General features: G+C 42.0%; 2 protein-coding genes across 2 annotated transcripts in view; one reads left to right on the forward strand and one right to left on the reverse strand.

The window, feature by feature from the left end:
- Positions 1 to 27,317, reverse strand: part of NBEA (neurobeachin) — a 516,634-nt gene that overhangs the window by 144,447 nt on the left and 344,870 nt on the right. Inside the window, exon 40 of the mRNA XM_050714797.1 lies at positions 14,019 to 14,155. Coding sequence (XP_050570754.1) covers positions 14,019 to 14,155 — 137 coding nt within the window. The remainder of the gene's footprint in view (positions 1 to 14,018; positions 14,156 to 27,317) is intronic.
- MAB21L1 (mab-21 like 1) lies at positions 8,837 to 12,185 on the forward strand. Its single transcript, XM_035542889.2, has one exon. It carries the CDS (start codon positions 10,235 to 10,237, stop codon positions 11,312 to 11,314), a length of 1,080 nt encoding a protein of 359 aa, XP_035398782.1. The 5' UTR covers positions 8,837 to 10,234; the 3' UTR covers positions 11,315 to 12,185.

Below are 27,317 nucleotides of genomic sequence, written 5' to 3' on the forward strand. Positions count from 1 at the left end.
GATATTCATATACAGTTAACCATACAGACTGATTTAACAGCAAATATAACGTGCAAGTTAAACTTGCTCATATATGTCAGTATACAAACATGGGAATTTGTATTGTCTGGAGGTTAACATGTAAGCCAGTGCATACACACAGACATTGACATGAATTCTCATGTATTTATTTACTTGCATATTCAAACGTGTAAGCACATATAAATATACCCACATACACTCAAAGAACTCCCTACACCTTTAGGTGGCACACACAGAGTTTAAGCTCTGTTACTTTTTCAATGTGCTATTAAGGAACCACGTAATATCCCCATGCCTGTTAGCTTCTTCCAAGACAGCCCAGAACATAAGTCCAAAACTCTGATTTAAATTAGTAACTTAACTACATGACACTGAGTGACATTGAGTTCTGTGAAACTGCTCATATCTATAAGGTAAATAATTGATTATTTTTATACACTGGACTCTAGCTGTGTTCATGGATTTAGAACATGAAATGTCACATATAGAACTGAGCATAGCCCTGATAGGTAAGTTCAATTAAGGTCTCTTATAAACAGCATCAGGTAACCTGTGATCAGTCACATCCATGCATCAGCAACACTGCATGGATGCAAGCAAGGACAGAATTTGTCCCAGTTTGGCCCCATTTCCGTGTAGTGCAACCAAGATGTCAGTTTTCAGTATTCACACAGTCAACACTGGCCAAATCCATATAGTGTTCACAGGCAGAGTGGCAGCATTTCCTATCTTTAATACATCAGAGAACCACAAACAATTGGTGAATATGAGCTGCTAGGGTATTATTTGAAGTTACTGCCTTCTTCTCATTTTTTATTTTTTTTTTAAAGAAACAGATATTGAAACTATCCCAGCTAATAATTTCATTCTGACACTCGAGTTTAAAAGGTTAAGTTACTATCTGAAGAAAGGTAATCTGGCTGCCTTTCATAGCAGCCTGCAAACTCTGCAATCTGCATAGAGAGGGGCATTTGTCATCATTAGCTGAGCAGTGACAGCTGGCACCTAGGGTGTCCCAGATCCAAGAAGTGGCAAAGGCGCTCTTTTACCTTAAGTTGCCATTAAGTATAGCATGCTTCATAAGGAGCAATATTTTGTTTTTGTTATGAAATAACAGCAGTGAATGCATCTGTGTTTACTTCAGCATGGAGAATGAGCTGATATACAATTAGCAGTTGTCTTTAGACAACAAGACACTAGGTTTATATTACAAACAAATATCCAATTTATGTAACTTGAAAATAATGGCGATTGTGTCAATATTAGCACAGTATATTTTCTTCAAAGATATTCCAGACTGATTGACTCATAAACTTTAAGGACATGAAAAATTGTGAATAAAACACACTTTTTAACTAGAGGTATGGTACTGTCACTTCAAGCCAGGAAGGCCTAATTACTTAAAACAGACAGGTTATTAGCTACAGGGAAAAGAAAAAAAAAATAGTACTACATTGGAATACAAGTTAATGCAGTACATTACTGCTTTGAAAGAATACCTGATGGAGCACTATTTTAACAGCAGCATTAGAAACTTAAAGCATATTCTTATTCTTATTCATTTAACAGTTTCCCACAATATTTTTTTCAAAACAGTTCCATGAGGTTTTGCAAACGTATAAATATTTAAGAGTGTATTTAATGAACGCAATGTGTAAAAGCCTATGTAAGAAGTTGGTTTCATACCAGCATCAATTATTCAATTTATGAAAGACGGAAGAAATGGTTTATAAACATTAAAAGACCCTGATTTGGTTATTTTTATAGAAACAAAATACAAAGCTAAAAACTAATATGGTTTGACATTAAAAAAATAAAAAAAAAAATTAAAAAATAAGAAAAAAAATCTCACTTCTCCACAGTCTCTCAGATTTGGAAACATAATCCATAATGCTAGATTTTGCATTATTATGTAAACTAGTTTTTCACAAATAAAACTAATTTTTGTGTTAATGTAAAATCTATGCAAATACATGCAGTCATTTATCAGGAAAGCTGACAAGCATTCCATATTGGAGAGGGAAAATGAAACTGCCTCAAGAATAGAGGCAATTAATTATTTCTGTATTTTCTCTTCCTCTGTCTTGAGGCACAAAAGTTATCCATCCAGTTAAAACAGCAAATGAAATAAAGAGATTTTTTTTTATTTAAACACATATGGCTTTTGCCTGCAATACTGATCACCACAAGGTCTACAGATGCCCGTGGCTAAATTGTACACTGGCAGATGCACACAGGGGAAAACTGTGTTAATGCAGCGTGGTGAACAAAACAAATGAAGAACTGAATTTCGGGGGGGGGGGGGGGGGGGGGGAGAAGGGACTTTTACCCCATCGAAATACGCAGTTTGCCTATCAAGAATGGATTAAGTTAGTAATAAACCTAACCTGAAAAGTTTTTTCCACATCTACTACATAAAAAAACGCTAAATAGGATGTGTAGAAGAAATCATCAACAAAGGTCCACACAATTTTGTAAGGTACAGATTATAAATAATGGGTTTGCCAAGATAAATAGTTATATTATTTCATCTTTACAATTAAGGACTAATAATACATAATGAATGTACTGACTGAATATAATGAGAAAACTGTTGTCCAACATACTTACCGTCATTTTTTTACTTCTTAAAGAACCAATCTGTTGAAATATAGCCAAAAACTGCAAGCATTATGGCGCAATCTAGCATATGCGATATACTCCTGTGTAACTCAGAGTGCTAGTAAGAGTCCTGCATATGCTAATGGTTTCCTTTTATAAGCTTATTTTCAAAATTGAAGCTAAATATAGCCACTTTGTACCCAGAAATAATTTGCAGAAGAAAAAAACAACAAAAACAAAATAATGGAGATGGTAAAACTTTCACTGAAATAAGACAGAATCATTTAGGTTGCAGTAACTTCTCTCTTAATAGGCCTGTACGCATGGCATTACTTTAAAATTACCACAGTAATGGCCAAACAAAAAGTAGGAAGGAAAATATTTACAATCTATTTTTGACAAGGACACATCACACAACAGAAGTAAATTTACCTCATTAAAACCAGTACTTCCAGGAAAATAAATAAATAATAAAGTCCTGGAAGTTTCCTTTAGTGTTATGAAATAATTATTCCAAATCACTTGAAACTGTAAATAAAGAAGGTTTAAAAAATGTTAAGTAATAAAGTTATCTTCTTTACCTCATCCAAAACTAAGGAGACTTCATTAACATTGTTAACATTGTCACCACCCTACCAGATACATCAATTTTTTTTTCATCTTTTCAATGGTACTAGTGTATTATAAACTATAACATGCTCAAAATCTATTTCTACTATTAAGAGAAATTGACAGCAATACTGCTGTAAGATAAACACAGATATTTACATAAGCAGCTAGTATTTCTCTATCAACAAATGTATTGGAAATTTACGAAATTACAAGACTGTGTCACTTCTATAGTCTTTGCCATTTCAATGATACTGTCATTATGCCACAAAGCACCCATTTCTGTATACTTTATCCTAGAGCTATGCTGAAAAAATGATAGAAAAAAGTAGGAAAAACGGTCGGTGACCTAGGTTAAATTTTCATACCCACGTACGAGGAGAACCAGAGTGATTTGCTGCTCTTAATAAGAGACGTGATTCACCCTCAGACAAAAAGTTTACACTCTGCAATGACAATATTCCACCAGTTAAGAAAAAGTGTTCAGAGCAGTGGTGGGAACATCGATTCATTTTTAAAGGCCAGAAGGTTTTAGGATCAAGCTTTTCCTGAAAAGATCTCTCCCTTTCTTCCTTAAATAATAAATTGGTTGACATGTTTATATTACAGTTACAACTAACATATATTTTAGGAACAATGAATAAGTGTTTTTTAGCAAGTGGGTTGCTTATATTTAAGACTGTTAAAAGATCCTGAACCTTTTGGGAGTTCTAGAAATAGTCCTGAATATATGAAAGTAAGTACATGAAAAGTACAGTTTTGAGATTTTGAAATCATAGTCTTTCCCTCATTTCTATGAATAACCTTATCCTCCTTGTAAAAGCTTTAGAGCAGATTAGGAAAAGTATTTTTGTGAGAGCATCCTGTTAAATACAAAAAAACAAAACAGCACTGTCCTTTCTCAGGAAGTTAAATCAACACTATCATCACTAAAACACAATGAAATTAAGTGGGAAGTCCTGCTTGACAGAAGAGTAGATGCTCAGGCCAAAAATATATTTTCCTTATTATACTTACCAACACATGCATTTGATATTTTAACTATTGTGAAGGTATGCCATATTCATACTAGTCATAAATTATAACCTCCAAGCGTTATCCTGCTTCGGCCCCAATCCTGCAAATAACAGATCGTGGACTTAACCAACTGTTAGGCTAAAGAAGCCACTGACCTCATCAGAACCAGCCAACTGTTTAGCTAACCATGTGTGTGTTGGCAGGATCAGGGCCTTCATAAGGTTCAATGAAACATATTAATCATTCATGACCAACTCACTCAACTCCTCCCTTCACCCTTATTTTGAAAGAAAATATCTGAAAGCTGTACACTACATTAAAAAATAGAAGTCTACATTAAAATATGCAAGGCATGTCTTTTTATAGCTAAGTTGAGATAAAGTGAGTTACATAGGTGATTTACCATACCCATGCTATTGTAAGGGGAGAGAACAGGTTTAGTTTTGACTACGAGGGGCTAAATGTATGTTATATGTAGCATGAAAACCAGCAGTAAACACACAACATGACAAAATGTATACGAAAAATGGTGCTTGATAATAGCTGTATGTAGGTTAGCACTCAAAGATGTAAGCAACGTGTTTTCTGCTGATTTCAGCAGCTCTGGCAACTACCTACAAGAGTGCGTAGTTGAGTTTGCCGGTCGATACGAAACCAGTTTACATAAAAAAAACAGTCATAGAAGTATATCTGTTCAAGACATACCACCCCTACATTTCGCCTGGATTAATAAGATGTTGGGTTACTCAAAAAACACACAAACAAGCTGAGTGATGTCATAATTTATATAATGATACATTTCAAATGCTACCACGCTTTAGTTTCGACTTGCATGCGTTTTCTGTGCTCTAGTACTACTTCAGACAACATATTGCAGGGATAGAAGTTACCAAGGGGAAAGGTTAGCTTAGAGATGAAGCCTTAGGAAGCTGATCATCCAATGCATACAGCTTTATATTCAAGGTCAATGTTGAATATTTTCAGTCATTTAATCATATACAGCATGAAACAGTAATGAGAGTTCTGCAGTGTTGGATGACCCGCTACAGATGTAGTAGATTAAAAGGCGCTAATCCCCACTGATTCCATACTCCTCTCAGTTCAGCAGAAAAGAGCATTCTCAAAGCAGGAGATCTCTCTCTCCTTTTTCTTTTTCTCTTTTTTTTTTTTTTTTAATATATATAAAAAAAAGGCAATGTTGGACTCCCTAAATGAAATGCTGTACTTTAAGGAATGTCTGGATTTGGAGAAGCTGATGTAGAAGTGAACCAAATGAATAATTCAATGCATTTTTTTCTTGCTTGGATGTTTCTGCGGTTCTAGCTAAAATCACAATTTGCAGTTGTGCAAGCTCTATGTTTACTTTTGAGATGTAACTTTTTAAAGACAACAAATCAATTACTGGTTTTTCCTTTAACAGATTGCAGATTAAAAGAATTTAAAGCATTAATAGTTCGGCCGTATGACCTAGAATGACAAAGTCCAAAACTAATACAAACTCTTTTCATGTTTTTATTTTTAATGGGAAGAGAATACATACACATGCTATGTTTAACACTAACGAATGCTAATCATCTACTGCAAAAAGGAGCTATATCACATTTTCTTAAAAAAGTAAAAAACATCTGCAGAAAACTACAGATAACTGAGGGAAAATATTTGCGTGCATAATTCTACATAAATTTTTATATCGCAAAATCTAAGTCCTGGAGCATATAACATCATTAAAATAAAGCTTTTGCAAACACTCTAGCAACTTACTTTTAAGCTTTCCATTTCATTGTTCCTAAGTTTGAAAGTGTAGTCAAAAAGTAAAATGCAAATAGGAATACAAACACTTGTAAGTACCGTCAACCTCTATCACAAAAAATGATGTTGCGTATTTTATATAAAGTGACATTTAAAGCAAACTCTCCAGAAATATCTGTCTTTAGTTTTCCTACTTGAAAAAAAAAAGAATAAAAAAGTAAATTTATTGTTCCTGGCAGGATGATATGGATGAAATAACCAGGATGAATTGAGGGGGGGAAGGGGAGAATGAGGATCCAAGAAATCAGATACATTCAATGAGCCTTCAAACTCACTTCAGCAGTAGGGATAAATAATTTAATCAACTCAGCTTCATTTTTTCCTAGCTCCCTAGTGCAATAGACAGATATTAAAAAATAAAACTTTAAAATTCATGAGCAGTTGTGTGTGGAAGAACTATCACTACATAATAAGAAATATAAAGTGATATCAATGTAAGCACTTTGGGTGTATATGCATCAGCACGTGGATTTTAACTCATACTTTTCACCATATGAAAATAAATTATTGGTGAAATTTATAAAAGCGACTTTTTTTTTTTTTTAATTTATGTTTTGGTGGCGTGGGCGACTACCTACAGTCATACATTTTCAACACTATTTGGCTTTCTGGCTAATAAGAACACTGCATGACAAGGCGTTGTAGTTAGAAAGATTTGAAATAACAAGTAGAGTTCAACAAATGCAGCTATAGTACTCTAATTAGGGGAAAATATCTAGAAAACAGTAATTTGGTAAAAGTCACCAATATCATAAGGTACTATTATCATGACAAACGATCAATCATCATTTTAATTAGGTGATTTTAATCTCAATTTACCAGAACAACTCAATCCATATAAAAATAAAACTCAGTGGTGAAAAGGTGTTCCTTCCTTTTATAATTTATTAAGGACACGTTAATAACTACAAAGAAAAACTAACTGTGCTAAGTGGTCAGACGCCTCGAAAATATTCATATTTTATATTTTGTAAAGTCAGATATATCATCATTTTCAGAATCCAAAGCAAACCACCGACTTCGTGTCATTTGAAACGATCGGGTCACCTTAACAGTTACATTTCAGTGGTTGACTGGTGTCAGCCATGCCTAAATCTACACATTTTCAAGCTATCAAATGTTTATTTTTGTGTGTGTGAAATGAAATGATGTAGTGAAATTGATCGTAACCTTTAGTGGTAAACATAACCCAGCCAAGGCTAAGCCTGATAGGCACAACAGTTCCCACAACCGCCGAGATACAATACATATAACCTGCATTATTTGACACGGGGGGTTAATCTTAATGTTATATAGGGACGGCTGTGATTTGGCAGAGAAGAAGTAATTTTAATTTCGATTAATTTTGCTACATTACGAAAATTCAGCTTCCTGACGGTTAAAAGAGGCGACATATCGCCTCTTGCCTTTAGAAACTGGATTTCCTGAGCGAAAACCCACCGGGTGAAAACAAACAAAACCTTGCCCGGAACATTTCCATCTTCAACGTGCAGCTGAAGGCTCCACTCGCACTTCGGAGTTTGGGACTGCGTGTCATCCCACAGGAAACGGCTGCTCCCCTTGGCGGAGATGGGGGGAGCGAGCCAAACCCCTTTTGTCCGCCCGCCTCAACTTTCGTTTTTTACGCGGCGGCGGTGCGCGACCTCGCAGAGAAAGGAGCTCGGCCTGATTTACACCGCCAAAAAGCCGCGCCCCCCGGCCAGAAAGGGACGGAGGGGTCGCGCCCTGCCCCGGGACCCTCCCGCTTTGCCCCTTCCCATTCCTCCTCCGCTCCCCTCCGTGCCCCCTGCCCGGCCAACCCATCTGCGGGCAGGACGCTCCCGGTACCGCCGCGGCCCCGGGGGGCGGGCAGGGAGGGGGGGTCGGCCCCGGACCGACCGCAGCCCCAGCCCCGGGGGGTAGTGGGGCGGGATCCTTCCCCTCCCCGCCCGCCGCCGGGGTGTCCCGGCCGGCCCCTGAAGCCGGAGGGTGCCTGCGCGGCACGGGGGGGAGCCGCCCCCCGGAGTCCATGGGGACTGGGGGGGGTCCCGGGCCCCGGGAAGGAGCTGGGGCGGGGGGAACCACTTGTGCCCCGCTGGGCAGCCGCCCCTACTTGCCGAAAAAGCTCCCCGCAAAAAGCTGGGGGGAAAACCGGCCCCTTTTAGCCCCAAACGGACGGGGAGCGGCCGCCCCGCCGCCGGCGGGCCGAGGAGAGGGAAGGCTTCTCCGGGACGAGCTGTCACCTGCAGGTTTTCGGCGAGGAGCCCCGAGCCGGTCCTAGCCTTGTTTTTACTAATGGGCAGAAAAATGATTCCCTCATCGGCTTCCTCCTAGGAAGCGGCAAGGGGGATCGCCCGCAGAAACGCCAAGAGCGAGGGAGGAGAGTGCAAAGTCAGAAATTCTCCGCTGTATGCAAGAAAGTTCGTCGCCTTAATGCGGTGAATAAATGTCGTGAGATGTTCCTTGCATTATGACCTCTCCTTAGCGACACATACGTCTGTGACAGTCACTTTAAGAATTAATAATTGGGCAGCAGCTTAAAGATTCCTTAAAGACAAGCGATGAAAAGCTTGGGTGTATTTTTTTTCTTTTATATATATAATTTAGGGTTTTCTTAGAGTGAAGCTCGGTAGAAGAGTTTGCCACTCGGTCTTATTTGCAAATAAAGGTCCCGATTACTACCACTTAAGGAACCGAAGGAGAAATTTGCTAATTACGCATCACGCGCACGAAACCCAAGGTGTCAGATGAGCAGCATGCCAGCACGTTTGCAGTCGCTAGCATCCCTCCCGTGAGCGCATTTACTAAACGCAGCTTGCTAGCAGAGCCCGCTGTACAATGAGCCGTCCAGGTTTGAAATTAATAGGTGCTCCTGGTGCCACCACGTCTCCAACTGCAGCCGAACACCCAGCCTTCGCCACACGTCGGAGCGCTACGCGGAGCACGGGAACGAAGCTAGGAGCTGGCGGAGGAGATTTACCCTTCGGATCTGCTACTTGGTTTCTGGAGGGAGCGTGAAAAAGACCTGACAGCCCCGTTTAGCGATCGATTCTCCCCTCCAGAAGGTAGGAAGACAAAAAGCAAGGCGAGACACAATGCACAAACGCCTGAAACCTCCAGATCGCTTCGACCCCGCCAGAAGGTCCGCCGAAAACGCCCCCAAATCGCGGACTTTGGCGGCACACTTTTATTCCGAAGGGCACTACACAGCCGTGCATCTGCCGCCTCGCTTCCCGGCCGCTTCGGGAGAGCCAAAACTTCCCGCTGGCAGTCACGGACCGCTCTCGGGATGCGAGCAGGGCGGCTCTAAATGAACTTACGGGAGGGCTCCGGCCGGGACCGGGGGCCCTGGCTCTCCGGCCGCCCCCTGGGACGCAGCCACCCGCACCTGCGGGCGCGACGCCGCCGTCGGGGGACCCGCTGGGAACGGAGCCGCTCAGGGTCCTTTGGAAACGTCCCTGCCCTTGGGGTTACACCCGGAGGAGAGTGGTGTCCCTCGATTTCCCGGCGCTTTTCTGCCGGGAACCGGCTACCTTTGTATATGTGCGTGTGCGTATACATATCTATCTCCTAGAGAGGGATTAATTAGCCGGGTTTGAGCTGAAAGAGGCTGCAATGACGAGCCCAGTGGCGATTGGCCGCCCGCCTGCCTGGCCCTGCCTTTATAATTTCCACACGAGTGCATCTGGGCTCTTATACAAACCAACAGCCAGCTTCTTCTGACATATACACACACACACACGCGGCACTTTTTCCACCATCTGATTAACCGCCCTGCACACACACAGTGATTACTACGGGAAAACAAATAAATACGAAGAGGTTTTATTATTTTGACTACTGGAAGCCTCGCTGTGTCTCAGTGCAACTTTTGTTTTTATTGCTGCCGGGGAAGGTGCAGCTCTCGATGCTTTCCTCTCACTCACGGACCCTTTAAAAAAAGGGGGAGGAAAAATATCGCCCCCTCCAGTCCCCCGCCCGCCCCCCCCGCCACACACACTTCGAGACGGCTGATCTAAAAAAGCAGGAAGAGAGCATCTGAGGAGCAGCAGCCACAGCGCATTTTGAAAAACATTTGTTACGTTTCAGAGTGCAGCAGCCTGTTTCTCCTCTGAAGTTGGCTCCAGCCTTAGCAGCCGCATTGGATCCCACAGCCTACTGCGAGACTCCGGTGTACAATCCGGATCTCTGCCCCAACATGATCGCGGCCCAGGCCAAGCTGGTGTATCATCTGAATAAATACTACAACGAGAAATGCCAAGCCAGGAAAGCTGCCATCGCCAAGACGATCCGCGAAGTCTGTAAAGTGGTGTCGGACGTGCTGAAGGAGGTGGAGGTGCAGGAGCCTCGCTTCATCAGCTCCCTGAACGAGATGGACAATCGCTACGAGGGCTTGGAAGTCATCTCCCCCACGGAGTTCGAAGTCGTGCTCTATCTGAACCAGATGGGGGTCTTCAACTTCGTGGACGACGGCTCCTTGCCGGGCTGCGCTGTGTTAAAGTTGAGCGACGGGCGCAAGAGGAGCATGTCCCTCTGGGTGGAGTTCATCACGGCGTCTGGCTACCTCTCCGCTCGCAAAATCCGCTCCAGATTTCAGACTCTGGTGGCTCAAGCCGTGGATAAGTGCAGTTACAGAGACGTGGTAAAGATGGTGGCGGACACCAGCGAGGTGAAGCTGCGGATCAGGGATAGGTACGTGGTGCAGATCACGCCGGCGTTCAAGTGCACGGGGATCTGGCCGCGGAGCGCTGCCCACTGGCCGCTTCCCCACATCCCCTGGCCGGGACCCAACCGGGTGGCGGAGGTCAAGGCCGAAGGGTTCAACCTCTTGTCCAAGGAGTGCCACTCGCTGGCCGGCAAGCAGAGCTCGGCCGAGAGCGATGCCTGGGTGCTGCAGTTCGCCGAAGCCGAGAACAGACTGCAGATGGGCGGCTGCAGGAAGAAATGCCTCTCCATCCTCAAAACCTTGCGGGACCGCCACCTGGAGCTGCCGGGCCAGCCCCTGAATAATTATCACATGAAGACTCTGGTTTCATACGAATGCGAAAAGCACCCCCGAGAGTCGGACTGGGACGAGTCGTGCTTAGGCGATCGGCTCAACGGGATTTTACTGCAGCTCATCTCCTGCCTCCAGTGCAGGCGGTGCCCGCATTACTTCTTGCCCAACTTAGACCTCTTTCAGGGCAAACCTCACTCAGCCCTGGAAAACGCGGCCAAACAGACGTGGCGATTGGCTAGGGAGATACTGACCAACCCGAAAAGTTTGGAGAAACTTTAGGGGGATAACTGTAGAGCGGGCCTGCCCGATAAAGCGGCTGATATCCTGATGAAGTTTAAGCTTCCTGTTCGAAAAGTCAGATGTTTCCACTTGACAATGCAACTCATATTCTCTTTTAAAAAGGAATATAGCTTAGGCTCTTCACCGAGAAACGCAAATAAAAACAGCAAGTATCATGCCTCTTATCTGCACCACAGTTTTGCGGTTTCCCGCGGGGGGGGAAAAAATGAAAAGAGAAAAAAAAAAGGAAAAAAAAAAAAGCGTCTTACCCGGAAAGCAAAATTGGCTGTAATTTAACTTGATTGTGACCACTCTGCCTAGGAACGGTACCAACGGATTATAACAAACCCCGTATTTTTCTGTAATCCCTCTGTGAGTAAAAGCTATTTGGATATGCCACCTGAACAAACCCCAATGTACCTTTTAATTTGTATCAAATATTGTGATCTCACATTGTCTTTGAAATTGTGGATGTTGGTGTTTTGTGATTTGGTGAACAGAAGTTAAATTGCCATTTTGGATACTTCAAGGACATTTTCTGCTAAAGAGAAGATACCATTTAAAAAAGGTAGATTTTATCATGGTACTTTTGTTAATTGTCTTTTGAAGTGTCTGAACTTAACAAGTTTACATTTTTTCGTTTCATATATATTGCTTGTTCTATTTCTAACATTCCATAAATATACTTGAAATGTTATTTAAATATATTCAAAAGAAATTTGGATTCTGCTTATATAATAACGCTTGAATATTGGAATTATATATTTGAAAATGCACTTGAAATACACTGGATAATTACCTTTTGTGATTTAGATTTTAATTTCTGTTGCTGATTTATTTAATTACAAGCTAATAAATGAAGTAAAATGCCTATGTGGGTAAGCGTTTCAATACAGGATCAAGTTTTCTACTTGAACGATCGGAGGTCAGCTGTGTTCTTGGCATTTTGACGTTCTGTTGATAGTTGCTAAAATCCTGGAAAACTTAAGGGCAGCCGCCTGATTTTGCATTTTGGCTAGTTTTGGAGGACGAGGAAATATCGGCGGTTTAAACACACTAGAATTTAGCTCCAGCTGACCGTCAGCAAACCGTCAGGCACCGATGTAATTATTCACTCAGTAACATTGTTCCAGCCGCCCGAAAACAAATTATTTCCTAAAGGATTCCTCTGCGGAGCCGATGCGTTTCTGCCCGGGGTCGAACAATGCTGAGGAAGCGCCGCCCGCCCCCGAAGCAGGCAGGGCACGGAGCGAGCAGCGAGCCTGCTGCCTGGTAAATCCAGCGGCTTGGCTCAAGGAGGGACGCAGGAGGTAAAATGTCTAGGTGAAAGGGTCAAGCCAGCACCAATAAAGCGAACAACGTTATTGCTTCTGACCCACCAGTCCGCTATGAATGTGATAAGATTGCTTACAGAAATGGAGCCCCTGCGTTCGCAGGGCATCCAGAGGGAAAAAACATGTGGGTGCCTCCAAACTGCGAGCGGTCAGGAATTACCTCTTCCTACTCCTAAAGCCTGCGTTTCCTTACAGCCGCTCTGAGATCAAAATGCAAAATCACAGCGAGCGTTCTGTCGAGTACCCTAACAGTCAACAAGTGCTGAAAGAGGCCAAGCGCCTGTGTAACACCCATTGGCAGCTATTTGCAGCGGGTACCCTTTAAAGAACCCGTTATTCCCAGCGATTAGGGAAGAATCTTTTTTTTTTTTTTTCACCAGCACTGTGAAGAAAGTCCCGAGTTTCAGACATTATTCGCCAAGCAGAAATCACCTTACTACAAACCATGCTTATGTCTAGACAAGTTCGCTAGCATTTTTTTATTGGAAATTACTTATGATATTTCTGACGAAAGAAAAAGAAAAACAAAACCCAAAAACAAAACCAAAGGGTTTTTTGTCAAGCTCTCCCCTATTCTCTCTCCAGAGAAGCTTCTAACATTTTCCAGGTCGGTAATGAGAAACAAAGCAACAACGGTAAGAGGGAACAGAGGTGCAGGAGAGGGGAGCAGCCGGTCACAGCCGTCCCTTGCCCGTGCCCCCCTCCTGCCCCCGGCTCGGCTGCAGCCCGGCGGGAGCCACGCGAAGGTTTCCGCGGCTGGGCTGGGGAGGGGGCGCGGCGGGGGTGGAGGGGTGCGCTGGGGAATTGGGAGTAGTAAGTGACTCGAGAAAAAAAAAAAAAACAACACAGCTTTCCCAGGAATCAAGTCTTGGGTACATGCCCATCCCCCCCCCCCCCCTCCTTTTTTTTTTTTTTTTTTTACTCCAGAAAATAAGCAGTAGCTTGCATTTCAGCGGGGAGCGTGTTTACTAAAATGCGCCGTATTTTCTGACAGGGGACCTAACGTTCTTGAAATGAGGAGATTCTCTGATAGCCTCGGAAGGAGTAAAGCCCTTCGCTGTGTCTTAGGAAGGCTGCAGTCTGGGACTGCTCTTACCTCCAGGGATTTCAGAGCAATTGGCTTAGCTACTAAATCTGCCCATGTTCATACAAAGGCACTGAGCGAAAGGCTGTTGAAAAACGCGCACACCGCCGTAATAGAGGATTTACCATCATTAATACCTGGCGCTTTTTTTTTTTTTTTTTTTTTTTTTTTTTTTTGCTAAAACGCAGCGAGAGCCGGCAGCAGGGCGCCCACTCCGGAGGGAGGGGACGACCCCGACCCACGCGTGTCCTCGACTAGGGCCACCACCGCCCCCCGCAGCACTCACCTTGGGGTCGATCTTCTTGAAGGCCGGGTCGTCCTCGTCCACCTCGAAGTAGATCTCCGTGGTGGTGATGGAGAGCGTGCCCTTGGCCACCACCACGGGGGCGACGAGCTGTGCCGGCGTGCTGAGCACCACGGGGCCTGCAAGACAAGGGCAGCGCCGTCAGGTTGGGGGCCCCCGGCCGGCCCATCCCCGGTGGCCCGTCCCCTTCCCTCCGCCAGGCGATGCCCCCTCGTAAACCCCGCTTTGGAAACTGCCGCCGTTGCCCCTCTCCTGCCCGCGGCCAGCGCTTTGAACTCCGCAGTCAGGCCAGAAGAGAGAAAAAAAAAAAAAAAAAAAAAAAAGAAAAAATAAATAAATAAGAGTTGGTGAACTGCGGGGCGCGGGGGTGCGAGATAAATCAGCGAACAGCGGCACGCAGAGGGATCAGAGGGAGCGGGGGCTGCCTCCTCCGAGTAGGTCCCCCCTGTCTCCGTGCCCTTTTACTCCTCGTTAACACCCCCGCTGTTTATGGGCGACAGCAGCGGCCGTGTCGGAACCGGGGGGGGGCCCAGCCGGGCAGGCGGCGGGCGACCGAGCAGCACTGGCCCCTCGCCCCCTCCGGGCCGAGCCCACGAAGGGGTCTTGGGAGCCCGGCGGCCACCGCACGCAGGCGACGGCTGCCCTCGTTAAGGGTATTTATGGGCAGAGAGGTTTGAGTTCAACTTGCTGCCGCTTGAGCCTTTCGAAAGGAGGGTAACGACGTTGCGCCCAAGGACGCTCCTTAACGAGGCGCTCGCACGGGCACTGGGAAGATGGATGAGGGGAACCAAATGCAGAAGGCAGCCTTCTCCATTCGCATTGTTAGGGTTTAGCTCAAGGAAGAACTTCTGCTTTAATGCCAAAGACAGCAAAGGATCACTTTTTCGCCATCTTATCTTCGAGACGAACGCAGCCTGCTGCTAAAGCTGCCAGCGTCGGTGTTTAGGACGCTCGCTCGCTCTAATTAAAAGAAAAGATTAAACGTAAAACACTCTTCCAGATTAAACCGCTGAATGGCGTAGGGTAACCTATGTACCCACGGCCAAACACACGCATCCCCACGCGTGCACACCCAGCCACGATAGGCGCCCCAGCACTGAGAAACTCAGCGCAGCAGCCGAGCGCCGTACCTCCTGGGAACCGGCAAAGGCATCACCTCGGGAGGGGCAGAAAGCTTGCGCTGGGTCCCTGCACTTCAGAAAAAGCTCACTACGGAAGACCTCAGGAGGATGGCAGCAAGAACCCGCGTGTGCCTGCGGCTGGGGTCCCCAAGCACCAGCACCCCCCCGGCTGGCAGGCACGGATGCGACCTTTCCTCCTCCTCCTCCTCCCCCGGCACCGCACACGCACTTTGCTACCAGCTCTTGCAGGCGACACTTCAAATTACTCACTTAGCCCAAATTAGTCCTGTATCAGCGCATCTAACTGTCATGTTGTTAATGTTTTACTTTACTGTAACACCCAACTTGAGGCTGTATTGCACAATGTTTTGTCATTTTTTTTCGCTGCAAAATAAATAAAGAGGAAGGCACGGATTAGTGTGTGTACAAGGGGAAGCTAAAACGCACAGTTTCAGTGACAGCTTTCAGCAGCCCAGCGTGGCAGGCTGCATAATATTGATACAAACTCTATTTTCCTTCATTTTATTGTTTTCCATCTCCTAATAAACCACGGTAGCCTCTTGACCCCAGTCAGCTGATCTGAATCACATGCGCCGGGGCTGCTTTGCCGCTCTCCCCGTCTAGCCTCCATCTTCTCTCCTTCCCCTCGCCGTGAGAAACCAGCCGAGCCGAGCCGAGCCGGAAAACCCGGGCTGTGGACTGCGAAGAAGGGCAGGGCGATCGATCCGAAACGCCGCTTTTAAAGGCTCATCAATCTTAATCTAGGTTGCTCGAGTAATTACGCCCGATTCCCTTGTACGATTACAAGTGCATTTGGGTTTCAATTCCCCAGGCCCCCTTTTCTTTGTGTTTACAGAAGGGGGGGGGGGGGGGGGGGGGGGGGGGGGGGGGAGGTGGAGGCCTCGCAGACCGCCGCCGCCCGCCCGCAAGCAGCGCTCGTCCTCCTCCGTGGAGGCCTGGCCTCGCCCCGCACCCGGCCGCAGCCTCTGCTCGGGCATCGAGGAGGCTTCCGAGGGTGCGTCCTGGAGGAAGGCCATCAATTTAATCCAATTAGCTCTTCCCCTCGGTGCTGCGTGGGTAAAATAAAAAGGAAGGCACCGCTATTCAATGGTCAAAAGGCCGGGCCCTGTGATCTGATATCCAGGGGAGGACAATAAGCGCACCCGGCACGGAGGAGAGGGGGAATTCGCTCCTTAGCCTGTTACTGGATGCGGGGGAAAGTTGGATTGCCTGGCTTCCTCCTCCTCCCGAGAGAAGGCTCCGTGCTCCCAGGCTGCTACCTTGGCATCCGCTCCGCGCTCTGCTCAAATGCCCCCCCAGATTTGTTGCGGTGTAAACATGTCGGAGGTATTAGGACGCGGCGAGGAATAAAGGTCATCGTACTTTCCAGATGAGAAAACGTTTGCCTGTGCGTGGGTTTCCTTTCTTCGTGAAAAAAAAAAAAAAAAAAAAGGCAGAAAGCCTTTTTTAAACAATGGTCAAATTATGGGATTTGGGGTGCGTGTGTGTCAAACTAAGTTTAAAAATTTTTTTCGTATATATATATTTTTTTCTCCTGGAAGCACAACACAAGAAAATATTCGGTATTAGCAGCGTGTCATTTTTACACTTGTCCTTTGGAAATCTCCAATTACAACTTCCAATTCCATAGCATGTTTAAGGAGCAGCGAGCCTTTTTGTTGTAGCCTTCAGGGAGCAAACCAGCCACTGAGAGAATACGAAATTAATCCACTACAGCTATAGAGACAGAGGATTATGTTTTAATCCCCTTTGGGATAGTCTCTGGATTTTAAGGATCCGATATTAAAATGTTTACATAGAGCGTAATCAAAATACTGCAGCTTTTCCATACGGCACCGAGCTACCAGGGGGAAGCTTCGGCTCCCTTCCCAAAACCCAATTGCTAATTTAATTGAAACAAAAGCCGGGCACACCTGAGCCGAGAGCCCGGGACCGGGCTCGTTCCCACGCGGGGATGGATGGGGACGAGCCCCGGGCACCGGCACGGCGCCGTCCCCGCCGCCGAGCCGCGGCCGTGCGGGGGCACCGGGCGCTCGTCCCCGCACCGCGGCGGGCAGCAGGAGGGATGCGGGGCGGCTGGGGCTCGGCCGGAGCCGTGCTGAGCCAAGCCGAGCCGTGCCGGTCTGGGTCGGGCACGGCAGGCAGTCCCGGCCGGGGAAGGAGCCGCCGGCACCGCTGGGGACGCTTCGGCGCCGGAGAAAAAAGCGAAGGCGCGGCTTGTCCCCATTCACCAGGAGGTTTGGGGGTTGTGGGAAGGATGCTTGCCTAAAGGGTTCGTCAGCTGTTTGGACTCCGACCAGGAGCATCTCTTTCTAGGAACTGCTTCGTTGCCTCTTCCCAACCGCCCCGGAACGGTCCGGGCAGCGGAGCGGCAGCGACCTAACAAAGAAGTTGTGGCCTTAAAAGCAGAGCAGAAGTCACTCCGGACCCACGCGTCCTGTGATCTGCTCAAGTGTAGGATTTTCCACCCTGTCTGATCCCTGTGGTCGGCACATGTGATTTACATTTCTAAAATAAACGCTACTGCACGTATACATTTAAAAATAATATTTCCCTTCCGAAAGTAAATGATTGTGGGATTAGCAGATCCCAGTGAATAAAAGAAGAATGAAACCTCTCCTCCCCTCTGTTAATTTTTGTTAAACGGAGACCTCAGTTCTTGCGTTTAGTTGTTGCATTTGCATTTCTGTTCTTGTATTTTTGAAGCTGGCAAAGAAAGTCAACGCAAGTGAAAAGTTACATCAGGTGAGAGTTTGATACCTACTAAAACGACAGCAACAATTCCACCTTTAAAAGAAAGCCCCCAAAGAGTCATATTTATGAACCGTTAATTCGAACATTTTCGTTTTCATGAACTGTCATTTTTACCTGTAAGAGCTAGAGACGTGTTGCATTTAAGAGACTGAGAATTACACCAGAGGTATATTTGCTAAGATGGTGGGGCATAATTATTCCTAAATAGGATAAAATATATGCTTTTATATGCAGATTTATGAAACCAAGCATTTTTACCTGCTGCAGACTTTGTTAGTCTTGTCTATCTTTAAAAATAATATATTGGTGATTATTAATAGGTGAAAAAATACTAGGTGAGCTAAAAACCTTGCAAGCATTTCCAATCATCTAGACCAGTTAAATTTTACAATCTACTGATAATTATTCTGACAAAAAGTGGTGAGTATTGCCATAACTAATTTTGAGATGACACTGTTTTGAAAGAAAAACATACCAGTTTCTTTGCCATGAAGCGTTTAAAATGGAAAATATAAAACAGACTAGTTAAAACTAATTACTAGGTAAAATAGTTTGCATAAACTGTAATTGGTAATTTGATATGTAAACCAAAAAATTAAATATCAAGAATAATTATTAAAATCACTCACAATGTGCCTGAAATATGACAACTGAAATTCCCTCAGTGTGTCAATCCTAAAGCCAAGTGTATTTGACAGTAGCCTGCTTTTAAAATGACTACAAATCCCTATACTTGAAACAATTTACATGTAACACAAAAGGTTCATGCACATAAAGAACTTCAGGTTTATGTTCATACATTACATAGTATACAAGCAGAAACAGGTATAGGCACTATAAGGCTTTGGGAAAAGCTGTGTAGTCAGAAAAGCAAAAAAAAAATTTTTCAAAAAATTAATATTATTAATATAATGCATGCACTGCTACGTAAATAATCAATAAACAATTTTAAGATTCCTAAACAATTCACAGAATTCAGCCTTTTTTGTTCCTATTGTCATCAAAAATCTGATACAATGCACCCTTTAAAAAGACTTCTGCAGTAAATAGATTGAACTTACATGATTGTCCCCTATTTGTTCTCCGCTATAGCAGATACAGGGAGTAACTCCTTCTTTCAAGCCAAGGCTTTTATAAGAATGCATTTATACATCTCACTTTATGTATCACTTTCAACGGTTTCAATAAAGAGAACAATTTGCACAACTTTTTTGATTGCAAAAAACAGAATCTAAGTCTAAATGTGACTGTTATAGTCTTGTTTTTCTCCTCCTGCATTGAATAACAACCCCAATTCCTTTCCTGTTTTCAGAGTTCCCCAAGCTTACTTTGTTGCCTTTTTACTTTTCCACAATCATATGTTTCACATTGTGAGGGAGGGATTGACTTTTATTGTTTGTTTGAATGTCATTGCCAGTGTGGATAGGCCCTGATATCCAAATTTTTCCCCACTTTCCCCCCCCGCCTTTCCTCCATAAAGCATGTAACACTACTACTACTAACATCAAAGATCAACTTCAATCGTCTTCATCAACAACAATAGCTAAACAATTACAACAACTCAATTCTCTTAAGTGGTGCCATAACAGCAAACAAATGTGTTTGATTAAAAAGAAAATGTAAATTAATTTTTATGTATTACAACTGCGAATAAAACAGTAAGAAGCTATTGAAATATACAGTTTTGATGAGATTGTCCATATATTTAAAGATAGCGTTGCTTAAGAAAGAGAGAAGTTATTTTCTCTCAAGCATATAGACACTCTCTATTAAATTAAACGACATATGTATCTCCATAGGTAAATTATTATTTGAATTCCATGCCTTCCTGCTTACACTAAAAGAAAAATTAAAAAATGGTAATTCTTCCCGAGGAAAGTATGTTTCACTATTCCTAGCAATATGTATATCTTTATGTAGTTTGAAATGTGATAGAAAGCAACCACTTAACCGAATGGTTACAGTATATGCAGAGACGAACTCAATATTGTACCAAAATCCATCTTTCTAGGTGTCTTCTCACTTAAGGTCTAATGGAAGAATTGCCTGTGTGTCTAACAGCCTAAAGCAACTTAGGAAATCAAATTTTGCCTCCCTATGCAGGTGAAAGCTGACTTGTTTTGTGGCATCCATGAAAACCTCGTAACTGTACTAAAACTCAAAGTGGCTTACATGGGGTTAGTGTTGTTCCAGGATGTGTTCAAGTGCCAGCCTGCCAGATGATCAAGTATTAATAATAATCATGACTTCTCTTAATGATTTACAGGTGGTCAGAAACTTGAATGTTTGAGATAAGGACCTCACTACTGCATTGCATACTTTTGCCACTTCAAAATTAGATTCATACAGTGTTCTCTGCCTGAAGCTATACCTTGGAAGCACTGAGTAATTTAAGCTATTTTAGAAACCAAGATCTTGATCGTTTAGCAGTGCATCCAGATGTGAGTAAACTACACTAATGCAATATGACCTGCGACAGCTTCCTCATTTTTAGGTAAAACTTAAGGTACTTTTTTCAGCCTAGAAAGCCTTGAGTTGTGCTGAACATGCCCATATAGATGACAGTTTTTCTCTGTGAGAGAACCACTGTAGCTGACTATTTAATCAAAAAGTAACAGAAAAAAAAAACCACAGCTCAGAAAAGTATATTTAATATTAGAAGAAGAAACATGAAAGCAGAGATAGCATCCTACTATAGCAATATATCACTGAAACAGGAACTCACTGTAATAAGTCAGGAACATGAAGGATCAAATCCCAGTCACGAGTCTGAGCGAACCAGACTTGACAGGTATCTTATACAGTCCAGCCCGTGTACCCTGTCATGCCAATAGAGCTCAATTGATTAGAAATGAAATGAAAGATGTGAACCCTCAGCTCTCATTTCTTCCAGTCTCCATTCTGGTCAAAGCTCTTCCGGATAAACTGAAAGACTTGTATTTCTTAAGACTTTAGTAGTGAAGGGAAGTATTACATTCAGATAGCTTGTGATATTTTTAAGTTCACTTATTTTGTTAGCTATTCAGATAAGTGTGTGGGAAGAAAGAAAGAAACTGTTGAAATAGCATCTAACTTGCTAGGTGTATTTGGAAGAATCATCTAAGATGAAATAGCTCTGATTTCATGATTTTCTGAAAACACAAGTGTCTCTAAACAACACCAGAACTAGTAAAGAATGTTTTCAAGTGCAACTGTATCTACTGGTTGATTGTATGTTTTGCTTTCCTACAGTTTGGTAACTTCTAAAGACTCTTCTGCAAAGATTCTCTGGTACCTAATAAAAGGAAAACCAATTCAGCAGTCACTGTCAGGTAGATTATTTTTTTTCCTTTTTTTTTTTTTTCCTTAACAGCCTGATTTCACTGCAGATTATTATTATTATTATTATTATTATGAATATTTCTGAAATCTTCACTCCTGCATACAAATAAATTTTGCTCAAAATGGCTTCCAGGTTCAGAAGTTACAAAGACAGAGGCTGACAAAGTATGGTCACATAAATACCGTTTCTTCAGAAAGCCAAGCTAAAAGGACTCATGTGAACAGGCTACCAGAGAGGGCTGTTCAAATGCATCGGATAGGGTTGTCTCTTGTACAATTTTTGACCAACAAAACCAAGACCAAGCACAATATCTGCTTGACTGCTATTCTAGCTTGGTTCTGTAACACTAGTGCCAAAAACAAATTGGAAAAATCCCTGTCCATAGGTCAAAGCTTTTAGTTTAACATAGGTACCATTAAAGCAGTTCTGGATGCATTCCTAACACTAGCCTGTGTAGGTTGGTCCCTGTAGGGTCCTAGGAAGGTTTTGGAGAACAGGGATTTTCATGTAGAAATCAATTACATAGTGAAGATGAAACAATATGCATAACAGTGGAGTCTGTCTCCTTATGTCTAGGCCTGTATTTCTGCAGTTTCTCTCCTACACATCAGGTATATTAGCCTTCTATAAATACAAAACAACAGAGCTTGAATTAATTTTAAAGCTTGTAAAGCAAGAAATTCAGCTGCCATTTAAAAGTCAAGGATGCTGAGGTTTAGAATGGGGAGTGGTAAGGTACAAAGGGAAGAGCTCTTCAAATGTGTCCTGAGGAGCATTATCATCTGTGACTGACAACCACCTTATAAAATATTAAGCTATTTTGGATAGTAATGTGGAAAAAATGATTAGAACAAACACTGAGATGTCTAAAAATAGGATGTTATAGAAACCGTGGGGCATTTTTTTGTTGTTGTTTTCAATGTGAAGCCAACTACATATCAAAAGTATAACTGTTTTCAGTTTATGCCTGAATCTATACTCTAAATTAAACTCATACAAATATGTTTTTCTTTTATATACTTAGACTTAAGGATCAAAATCTGAATATATAATAAGCAGAAACTATGGAAATCTGGCTGAATGAAATTTCCATGTTTGGAAGTAGAAGAGTTGTGTGGTTAAATATCTACCATAAAAAGGGAAAAGGAATCAGTCTTCTCCCACATTCCTGTCCCTTCCCCAAGTAAGCAACCTCTCCAATGAGATTCGTATCTTGAATGCTGATTTGCAAGAAAAATGGACTTTGGGAAGAGAGGACTACTTAAGAGCACACCCTGAATTCAGTGAATAGTTTCCACTAAAGAGCTTGAAAAAATAGGAGAAATATTAAGACTTTTTTGGGTGTTTTCTAATGGAACGTTGACATTTTGTTATTTAACATGTATTTGTGTGCACACATACATACTAGCTTTAAAGAAAAAAAAACATAAAACAAGTAAAAGCTCATTCAGGTACCTCAGCCACCTCCATACAAACAGAAAAGGAGTAAGAGAGGAGGGAGGAAAAAAGTGTGTGTGTGGGGGGGGGGGGGGGGAGGGTTGGAGAGAGAAAGAGAATAAATACTACCTCTGATACTGGAAGCCCCAGAGGTGCAAGCTGTTGGAGGATAAGGGAGATTAGGAAGCATCACTACATCCGTGTTACAATCTTCTCTGAGCTTCCTCTGTGGTTGCTGATTTCTGCCCCCAGGGATCCCTGCAGACTGCCAGCACTGTGCTGGTGTATGGCTGACGACTGCCGTAGTAGAAGGACAGCACGTAATGGGGCTCTCAGAACCTTGCTGGAGAGGACTCATAAGGGAGGCTGGAGAAGGACTGGAGAGGGAAGATGAGAGCACTCTTGGAACCACTCTCATGTTTTTGCCCTCCAGGAGCTCCAGGGATAAGGATGACTCCTCTCCTTTTCTCCATGCGCTCCTGGGCTGTCTGTGCTTGCTGACGGAGACACTAATGGGCTATTTGATTCTTTCTTTCCTATTATTCTCTATAAAGTTAAATTAAGAGCATAAACTATTACTCTGACAGCAGATGATGCAACAAAACTTCTTCTGGTTGGCGGCCCAAGCAAATGATACCTTGTTCCTGCAAAATCTAATATTTTCAAATTCTGCCTTCTCAGTACAGACCCTAGTCATTGTTCTTTTATTTAATTAAGAAAGTCCACCATTCATCTAGCTACACTAATAAAACAGATATAAATGATCCTACATGCCTTAGAATCATTTTAAGATGGTAACAGAAGAAAAAAAATGAAAATGTGCCTCTATATCACTCCTTAAGAAATGTTAAGAAAATGTTACAAACTATTTAGTTTATTGGAGATAGTGTACGGTGGTCAGCTGTCAGCTCCTGTAAAGAAAATTCAGCCTCTGATTTTGGCCACAAGAAATTTTACTGTAGCTAAATAAATATATGTATATTTAAAGATGAGTAATTTTTTTTTTTTTTGGTTTTCCATCCCAAATACTTATTTTGTGAGCTTTCTGTGGCCTTGGATACAGCTCCTTGGTGTATTAGTGTTTTTATTATTGCATCTGACCATGTGCAAGGCTTCAAAATAATTTCAGAAATGTAAATGAGTCCTTTGTTAGAACCTGAAATAGAAAATTTCCCCAAGGGCTAGATGATTTACTTTTTTTTTTTTTTTCTTTTTTTTTGGTACTGCCATACAATTTTAACTGTAGCTTTATGTAGTAGAACTTTTGGGCATTATTCCAATTTCCTATAAAGACAGCGTCAAGTATTTTTTCTATTGGAAATTGCGCAAAACTGTGATGGTTTCTGTTAGTTTGTCTGAAATGAGACAAAAGGCTTATTTTGCATAGGCTACAAAGCAGATGTTGATAATGTTTTGTTACCACCACTCTTGTCTGGACTTCAAACAGATGACCTGGAAGTGAAAGGTCTTATATCTCATTAATAATAATACAAGCTGTCAAATCCTCATGACCCAGCACAGGGCAGTAAGTCAATACACTCGGCACACTACTGAAAAATATGGATAGAGAGCATACCATATTTAGTCTTCAAGATAATGTGGACTAGCCAGCCATGCTGGCTTGGATGGAAGATCAGCCTTTTATGAGAAGTAGTAATGCTGCTTTCTAGAAATATTCCTACGCTGAAGTATATGGTTGCTAAAAGTTAAGGCAGTGCTGGGCTGCTGCTTCTCACAAGTGTTCCTGGCACATTTGCACTGTGGGGGAGTTCCCTCCATCTAGAGACCTCTGTCCAAGAAGAAAGAAAGATTCTGTATTGAAGGTTAAGGTACATTAAGACTAAGATGCATTAAAGACAGTTAGTGGCTTTCCTCAGGCTTTTTTTTTTGGGTGAGTTGCTCAATCTCCTTGTATAACGGAGACAATAATAAGTATTTATTCTTGCAAGGCTGTTGTGAGACTGTAATTCACCATGGCTTATGAGGAAGTCAGATTCTGAGTTGATTGAGCCTATGTAAGTAACCGGACAGATGCTTGCCAAAGCCTTTTGTCTTCCTAAAATAGTCCAAAGCCTCACATCCTTCTATCTTTATTTCCTTTCTTCTTTACTAGAAACTACTTTTTTGAGAGTTGCAAAAGAATTTATCAGGGATACTTTGCTTGGCTGGGCATGTTTGCTAGTGCCACCAGCCATATGACAAAATAGATGAAATGTGCTCTAGGTACAGAACATTAAGCTAAATTCTGTTCTCAGATGTGCACAATTCTCAGCAAGCCAACTGCCACTTCATGACAAAGAAAACATATTTCTAAAACGTAAAATTCATAAAACCTAAATGATTCAATACTTATCTGCTGTGATCTATCTTAGAGCCAGATCTGTGAGATCTGTGCACTTTCTTTTAAATTAAATTTGGTGAAAGAATATTAATTATCTATTAAAGCACATTTCCCTTTGAGAAAGCTAGCTTCTGATATTAGAACGCATCCATATATTTTTAAATTTGAAAAAATCATCTATTTAGCAGAAGACAAATTGTTAGCAAATTTGCATTCTTAAGCTCTTGAGACAAAAGGTAAGTATGTGAGAGCCCTACTGCAGTGTTAGAAAACTGAAGAGAAAAAGAGAAAGAGAAGAGTTAGTAATATCAAGTTGCTACACTGGATTTGATTATATTACCCACAGATTCACAATATATTAAAAAACTGTTAAAATAGACTATGCTATCTCAGTCATTAGTTCTAACAGAGATGTGACTTGCCTCTTGAAGTGAACAGTCTGGGAAGTAAAGGAGCTAAAACTGAAACAGAAAAATGTAAAATGTTTTAATATGTATGTGCTAAAATGAGAACATCTTTTGATAACTTATACTGTAAGACAGATAAAATACTGCTTTAGTTAAAAATCTTGATGCAAACTTAGAATTCATAATTCTAAGAATGTAATAACATGGAATCTGATTTTTATATTTTATTAAAATGCTACTTAATATAATGAAATCTGACCAACTGCCATTGCAACATATGGAATACTAAGATTATATAATAAAAATATTCGGACTATAATTATCTAAAAAATTCACCATCCCATATGTAATTTATCAAAGTGAACTTTACATTGATTTGTGCCACATGGTTGATGAAAAACTATAAAGAGTCTCTGGAACAAAAGGTATGTACAGATAACTTTGTAAGAACAGTCTCAATCTGTTTCAGACTTTCCTTTTTTAGTTTTAACTTCTCATATCAAAATATTGTAATATTTATATTCTCCTCGTTAAAAGTTTTCTAGAACCTTAAAAGCTGCCTCTTTAAAAGCTGCCTTAGTTTCATGGAATAAACAATGTTAAATTGTTTTAGTTAAATGTGGACAATCTTAAATCAATTTAAACCTGGTTTATAATGATTTTGTTTAATTCCTATGCCTTACTGAGGCATTCCAAATCATTGTAAACCAAGTTTAAATTGATTTAAGCTTTAAAGTTAAATTGAGAGCATAACTGAATATAGAAATTCCTATGTGTCATTCCAATCTGAACAGTAACTAGATATAAATGATGTTGTGATATACCATAACTCGATATGTCTCAAAGATTTCCAGATTACATACACCGAACCAACATAACTCTTCAGAATTAAGTAAGAGTGGACAGTATGGCTTTATTGGGCTCTCTTCAGAGCCATCAGATGTTATCCTAAATTTCTTAGGCATAAAATCCACCTTCCTTGCCTACTGATTTTCTTGATTTCAGTTACTGGTCTCAAGTTTCATAGTCACATTGTATATAGTGAAAACCATAGAAAACATTGACATCATTCTATACAAAATCATGCAGCAATACAGACAGAGGGTATGGAGGGATTTAGTTTTTCTCACCGATTGGTTGGTAAAATTTACAGGAGACACATATGATACTGGGTGGGATCATTAACTTTAAGAATTATTTCCACTTCAAATATAAGCAAGAGTTGAGTAGCAAAGGTTGCAATTAATCTGATAGTAAAAATGAGGTCGTGGAAGGTGGGTTCTTTTTGAGAAGTTCACAGGTTTTGGTACACATACAGCACCAATATCCTGTCACCTCACCAGACTTGGAAGCACCTTGTTTCTCTTCTTAGTGTTGATTGGAAACACAAACACTGACACTGCTAGGACAGACTGTCAATATTTGAAAAGTTGACTTGTTTCAAATTCTATCATTTCTGTTTTGCTAATACCTACATTACCCCACAGTTTGTACGGTAAAAGCAAAGGACTAGAATTACTGTTCTATGTTCTAAAGGCGCAGGGGATGTCCTCTACATAGGGATCTCTGGTAAGATGTATGTTGCACAGAAATACTTAAGGACTCATTGAAATATACACTTTTTTTTTTTTTTTTTTTTCAGAAGGATGTAACTATAAGGATTATATCACATCTGTCCGTTTGAATGAAATGGCAGTCTTGGGGCCTGACTGTGAGGTTTTCCAGACTGGGCAAGAATTTTTCCTGACCTCTTTGGAGTTCTAATACATACTTCAATGTAGTTGCTTATTGCAGCCTGTAAGCTATAGCAACAGTATACATTTTTGGCTGGAAGCATTGCTCTTATATATGAGAACTTAGCCAAAACAGTACTGAGTT

This window comes from Cygnus atratus, chromosome 1 (genome assembly GCF_013377495.2).
Source record: "Cygnus atratus isolate AKBS03 ecotype Queensland, Australia chromosome 1, CAtr_DNAZoo_HiC_assembly, whole genome shotgun sequence".
Taxonomy (NCBI): domain Eukaryota; kingdom Metazoa; phylum Chordata; class Aves; order Anseriformes; family Anatidae; genus Cygnus; species Cygnus atratus.